This window comes from Palaemon carinicauda, chromosome 1 (genome assembly GCF_036898095.1).
Source record: "Palaemon carinicauda isolate YSFRI2023 chromosome 1, ASM3689809v2, whole genome shotgun sequence".
NCBI lineage: Eukaryota > Metazoa > Arthropoda > Malacostraca > Decapoda > Palaemonidae > Palaemon > Palaemon carinicauda.
The window spans coordinates 50,414,892-50,422,185 of record NC_090725.1 but is presented as its reverse complement, the minus strand read 5'-3'; the positions used below and the strand labels follow the sequence as shown (position 1 = coordinate 50,422,185).

Below are 7,294 nucleotides of genomic sequence, written 5' to 3'. Positions count from 1 at the left end.
AGTACAGGTGAATCTTCATCAAGAGACAAAGCATACTAGAGCAAGTCAAACTTCTCCCTCTGTTGAGTCCATTTGTAGAATATATTTTAGTTATCCTGATTAAATTGGAAAGCAAATGCAGCTCAGAACAGCAGAGTTGAAGAATTCAGACTTGTTTTTCTGCATTTGTCCACTTGACGAAGAAACAGTACAAGTGAATCTTCATCAAGGAGCAAAGCATACTAGAAAAAGTCAAACTTCCTCCCTCTGTTGAGTCCATTTGTAGAATATATTTTAGTTATCCTAAATAAATTGGAAAGCAACTGCGGCTCAGAACAGCAGAGTAGAAGAAGTCAGACTTGTTTTTCTGCTTTTGTCCACTTGACGAAGAAACAGTACAGGTGAATCTTCATGAAGAGACAAAGCATACTAGAGCAAGTCAAACTTCCTCCCTCTGTTGAGTCCATTTGTAGAATATATTTTATTTATCCTGATTAAATTGGAAAGCAACTGCAGCTGAGAACAGCAGAGTAGAAGAAGTCAGACTTGTTTTTCTGCATTTGTCCACTTGACGAAGAAACAGTACAGGTGAATCTCCATCAAGAGTCAAAGCATAATAGAGCAAGTTAGACTTCCTCCCTCTGCTGAGTCCATTTGTGGAATATCCCTTAGGTATACTAAATAGACTTCGAAGCAACTGCAGCTGAGAACATCAGAGTAGAAGTCATTCTTGTTTTTTAATATATATATATATATATATATATATATATATATATATATATATATATATATATATATATTATATATATATATATATATATATATATATATATATATATATATAATATATAATATATATATATATACTTTTTTTTAGTTTTATATGGTTTTTTTTGGTTTTTAGTTTTTTGTATTTTTTCCTTTTTTAGTTTTTATATTTATATTTCCATCTAACTTATATATTTTTTTTCTGCTCCTGTTGCTGTTGCTTAAGGCAGTCCTGGAACCTTCCATAGGTTTAAGAAAGTAGAACATCTGCCTTTGCAGCAACCATCATCTATTTTGTTGTCTTCTTTGGATTTTTTACTGAATTTTGATCCTTCTTTCTTATCAGATAATGGTTTACTATCTTCAGATATCTTTCCTCTTTTCCGTAGGCTTCTGTTCCGGGGGAGAGTTGAGGCCATTTGCGTTAATAGGTATTGGAAGAGTTCAGAAAGATCTTCAAATTTTTCATAATCTTGTGATGCTTTGCAATCTTCTGATTCTTCATAATATTCTGATATTTCACTGTCTGATTCTTTATAATCTCCTGATAATTCATTATCTGATTCTTCATAATCTTCTGATGATTCACTATCTGATTCATCATAATATTCTGATGATTCACTATCTGATTCATCATAATATTCTGATGATTCACTATCTAATTCTTCATAATATTCCGATGATTCACTATCTGATTCTTCATAATCATCTGATGTTTCACTGTGTGATTCTTCATAATCATCTGATGTTTCACTATCTGATTCTTCATAATCTTCTGATGATTCACTATCTGATTCTTCATAATATTTTGATGTTTCACTGTCTGATTCTTCATAATCTTCTGATGATTCATTATCTGATTCTTCATAATCTTCTGTTTCCTTGTGTGATTCTTTATAATCTTCTGATAATTCATTATCTGATTTTTCATAATCTTCTGATGATTCACTATCTGATTCATCATAATATTCCAATGATTCACTATCTGATTCATCATAATATTCCGATGATTCACTATCTGATTCATCATAAAATTCCGATGATTCACTATCAGATTCTTCATAATCATCTGATGTTTCACTGTCTGATTCTTCACAATCATCTGATGTTTCACTGTCTGATTCTTCATAATCTTCTGATGATTCACTATCTGATTTTTCATAATCTTCTGATGTTTCACTGTCTGATTCTTTATAATCTTCTGATGATTCATTATCTGATTCTTCATAATCTTCTGATGATTCACTATCTGATTCATCATAATATTTTGATGATTCACTATCTGATTCATCATAATATTCCGATGATTCACTATCTAATTCTTCATAATATTCCGATGATTCACTATCTGATTCTTCATAATCATCTGATGTTTCACTGTGTGATTCTTCATAATCATCTGATGTTTCACTATCTGATTCTTCATAATCTTCTGATGATTCACTATCTGATTCTTCATAATATTTTGATGTTTCACTGTCTGATTCTTCATAATCTTCTGATGATTCATTATCTGATTCTTCATAATCTTCTGATGATTCACTATCTGATTCATCATAATATTCCGATGATTCACTATCTGATTCATCATAATATTCCGATGGTTCACTATCTGATTCTTCATAATCTTCTGATGAATCACTGCCTGATTCTTCATAATCATCTGATGTTTCACTGTTTGATTCTTCATAATCTTCTGAGGATTCGCTGTCTGATTCTTTATAATCCGCTGATGATTCACTATCCGATTCTTCATAATTTTCTGATGTCTCACTCTCTGATTCTTTATAATCTTCTGATGATTCACTTTCTGATTCTTCGTAATCTTCTGTTGATTCACTATATGATTCTTCATAATCATCTAATTTTTCAGTGTCTAATTCTTCATAAGCTTTTGATATTTCATTGCCTGATTCTTTATAATCTTCTGATGATTCACTATCTAATTCTTCATAGTCTTCTGATGATTCGCTATCCGATTCTTTATAATATTCTGATGATTCACTATCTGATTCTTCATAATCTTCTGATGACTCATAATCTGATTCTTTATATTCTGACGATTCACTATCGGATTCTTCATAATATTCAGATGATTCACTGTCTGATTCTTCATAGTCTTCTGATGATTCAGCGTCTGATTCTTCATAATCTCCTGATGATTCATTATCTGATTCTTCATAATCTTCTGATGATTCACTGTCTGATTCTGCATTATATTCAAATGAGATCTCAAAAGAATCTGAATTTTCCTCATCATCTGAGGAATCTTCAAATACAATCTCAAAAGAATCTGAATTTTCCTCATCATCTGAGGAATCCTCAAATAGAACCTCAAAAGAATCTGAATTTTCCTCTTCATCTGAGGAATCTTCAAATACAACCTCAAAAGAATCTGAATTTTCCTCATCATCTGAGGAATCTTCAAATACAATCCCAAAAGAATCTGAATTTTCCTCATCATCTGAGGAATCTTCAAATACAATCCCAAAAGAATCTGAATTTTCCTCATCATCTGAGGAATCGTCAAATACAACCTCAAAAGAATCTGAATTCTCCTCTTCATTTGAGGAATCTTCAAATGAGATCTCAAAAGAATCTGAATTTTCTTCACCATCTGAAGAATCTTCAGATACAATCTCAGAAAATTCCACATTTTCCTCATCGGTTGAAGGATCTTTTAATACGATCTCAAATGGTTTTGAATCTTCTTCATCATCGGAGGAATCTAATAAGTACCCATAAGATTCTGAACTTTCCTCCTCATCTGAAGAATCTTCGAATTGGCTCTCCAAACCATCTGAATTTTCATCGTCCGAAGAAAGTTGGAATACGCCCGCAAAAGGATCTAAAATTTTCTTTTCATTTGAGGAATCTCCCAAATCGATCTTCAAAGAGTCAAGATTTTCTTCTGCTGTCTCTTCCAGTACACCAACATTAGCTTCGGTTTCTTTGACGATACATTGGGCGTTCACTTTGCATTCCTCATCGGTTGAAGGATCTTTTAATACGATCTCAAATGGTTTTGAATCTTCTTCATCATCGGAGGAATCTAATAAGTACCCATAAGATTCTGAACTTTCCTCCTCATCTGAAGAATCTTCGAATTGGCTCTCCAAACCATCTGAATTTTCATCGTCCGAAGAAAGTTGGAATACGCCCGCAAAAGGATCTAAAATTTTCTTTTCATTTGAGGAATCTCCCAAATCGATCTTCAACGAGTCAAGATTTTCTTCTACTGTCTCTTCCAGTACACCAGCATTAGCTTCGGTTTCTTTGACGATACATTGGGCGTTCACTTTGCATTCCTCTTTCTTAGAAGACATAACACTCTTCGTAAGAATTATGCCTCCGACGAAAAGACAAGCTGCAGCACCAATCATCGAGAGATAATTCATCCCGCCATTGTCGACGACAATGGGTTTCGTGGTATCCAAATCCGGAAGCAGTTTTGGTAGTATCCAGTATGATTTCACCTCCTCGTTGAATTGGAGTATTTGATTTTTCATTTCATTAACAGTCTTTTCGCATCGTTGAACTCCTTCAAAGGCGTTCCATATTCTTCCAACAAATGGGAAGAAATGCATCGCTCTTTGTAGAAGTGAAGTCTTCGAGCCAACAGTTCCAACTCCAAGGCAGTTCTCCAAGCACGGCGCCTCGGGAAGAAGCCAAGAGAACATCTTGAAGGTCCACGAGTTCTGGAAAGTGTTCAACTTCCCGTTGAGATATAACAGACATTCCTCACACAGAGCGTTTCGTTCGTAAAGAAGTCTCTCTCCGTGAGAAAAGTTAAGCCTCGTGAGAAAGGCTCCAATAGAAACAAATACGATTCCAAAGCACAATCCACACAATTCAAAAATTGAATAATTCATTGTCAATATAATTACCTACTACTACATCTTGTAGTAGCATATATTTAAAAAAAACAACTTTAGGACTAGACTCGTCTCCGAAAGATTCTGAAGACCAGAATCGTCTCCCGGAAGATTTTGAAGACCTGAATCGTCTCCGAAAGATGATTTGAAGCAAAAATACTATCTTCGATTTTTGGACGCCACTAAGACGTCGTCTGTTCATTTTGTGAGTGTGTGTATATATATATATATATATATATATATATATATATGAACATATATCACAAGCACACGTGATTTTAATTAATGTAAATATCACCCACGAAATGCATTTAATACCGAATTCTATCTTGGGAAATACATATCCACTTGGAATTCATTTTATGGTAACAGCTTCTGGCCGGGTGGTGATTCGAACCACCACCTGTACGGCTAGAAACTATGCTTGGCAGGGACCCTACCGACTCAGCTATCAAGAGAGACTAAAAGTTTATGACAAGTCCCCCTACATATTCCTGTCGAATTCAGGATTCTGTTCATAGACTTGAAATAGACCCATCTCCACCATGATAGCTGAATCGTGAGTTTGCAACACGTGGTTATTTTAATGAACATATATCACAAGCACACGTGATTTTAATTAATGTAAATATCACCCACGAAATGCATTTAATACCGAATTCTATCTTGGGAAATACATATCCACTTGGAATTCATTTTATGGTAACAGCTTCTGGCCGGGTGGTGATTCGAACCACCACCTGTACGGCTAGAAACTATGCTTGGCAGGGACCCTACCGACTCAGCTATCAAGAGAGACTAAAAGTTTATGACAAGTCCCCCTACATATTCCTGTCGAATTCAGGATTCTGTTCATAGACTTGAAATAGACCCATCTCCACCATGATAGCTGAATCGTGAGTTTGCAACACGTGGTTATTTTAATGAACATATATCACAAGCACACGTGATAGCTGAGTCGGTAGGGTCCCTGCCAAGCATAGTTTCTAGCCGTACAGGTGGTGGTTCGAATCACCACCCGGCCAGAAGCTGTTACCATAAAATGAATTCCAAGTGGATATGTATTTCCCAAGATAGAATTCGGTATTAAATGCATTTCGTGGGTGATATTTACATTAATTAAAATCACGTGTGCTTGTGATATATGTTCATTAAAATAACCACGTGTTGCAAACTCACGATTCAGCTATCATGGTGGAGATGGGTCTATTTCAAGTCTATGAACAGTATCCTGAATTCGACAGGAATATGTAGGGGGACTTGTCATAAACTTTTAGTCTCTCTTGATAGCTGAGTCGGTAGGGTCCCTGCCAAGCATAGTTTCTAGCCGTACAGGTGGTGGTTCGAATCACCACCCGGCCAGAAGCTGTTACCATAAAATGAATTCCAAGTGGATATGTATTTCCCAAGATAGAATTCGGTATTAAATGCATTTCGTGGGTGATATTTATATATATATATATATATATATATATATATATATATATATATATATATATATATATATATATATAAGAGCGCAATAAAGGAATAACGGCTGTAAGTATAGAAATTACAGATTATAAAGCAGAATTCAATGGAAAATATTATGACATAACGAAGAAAATCGTGAAGCAAGCGAAGAGACGATCTCCCACGGAGCTTCAAAAGATTGAATCCTTTGGTTTCAAAGATTTGGAGATGAAGATGTCGGAACGAACAAGCAAGACGAATTTCCTTCATTCTTAACGATTGCCTTAATGGCGTTATGGTTATTCCGACAAATCATTAATGTGTTTCATAATTAATCGTAAAATTGTTCATTTTAAAATTTTCATTTATCAATACTTTATTTCGTAGTATCCAGCCATTTTTATCTCAAAATTTTCACCACCATAAACTTTTTGTTAAAGTGGAATGCTCTGGTTCAACCAATTAAGTCCATAGTGGAAAGTCAGATAAAAGAATTTATTGGAAATAAAAATTAAAAAATGGGGAAACGTAGATGTAGTTTTTCTGTTATCCTAACCTGAGTTCAGTTTGTCCATAGAGCTGCAGTCTTCAATTTCAGACGACACGAAGCTACTCTCTCTCTCTCTCTCTCTCTCTCTCTCTCTCTCTCTCTCTCTCTCTCTCTCTCTCTCTCTCTCTCTCTCTCTCTCTCTAGTATATATATATATATATATATATATATATATATATATATATTTTATATTAGATAATAGCTTTCAGATATAAAATGATCGGAAAAAAGTAAGGAAAAATCATCTTGCTTGTTCCTTCCGCCATCTTTATTACATAGGGGAGATAAAAAAGAAACACGATAACCTACTACCTATTAAACAGGATTAATAATCCTGACAAGATTATTAGAGACGTCTCTATTAATCCTGGCAGGTATGAGACCTAAAGTGTTTGAAGAGATGTTCGAACGTGTGAACGGGGTATTCGGTTGTCGAACATGCTCCTCGAACGGTTCGAGGAAAGTCTTGTTCACGAACTTCACGCCTGACTTTTGTGGGCAGGGCTTCATTGTCCACAAACCTTATGCATTTGACTCCACCTCTTCGAACCGTTAGACAAGCAGGTTCGTCAATGATCGACTGCGTAAACCCCGCTTAAGATGGTTGGAAACAATACTAGGCCAGATGAACCTAAAAGCAGCCAAAGTGAAAAAAAAAAGAAAAAAAAAT

The 7,294-nt window shown here is 34.9% G+C and overlaps 1 protein-coding gene across 1 annotated transcript in view; it reads right to left on the bottom strand.

The window, feature by feature from the left end:
* Positions 1–968: 968 nt before the first annotated feature.
* LOC137642787 (dentin sialophosphoprotein-like) overlaps positions 969–7,294 on the bottom strand; it is a 23,510-nt gene continuing 17,184 nt past the window's right edge. Inside the window, exon 4 of the mRNA XM_068375683.1 lies at positions 969–4,445. Within this exon, the coding sequence (XP_068231784.1) occupies positions 969–4,445 (3,477 nt within the window). The remainder of the gene's footprint in view (positions 4,446–7,294) is intronic.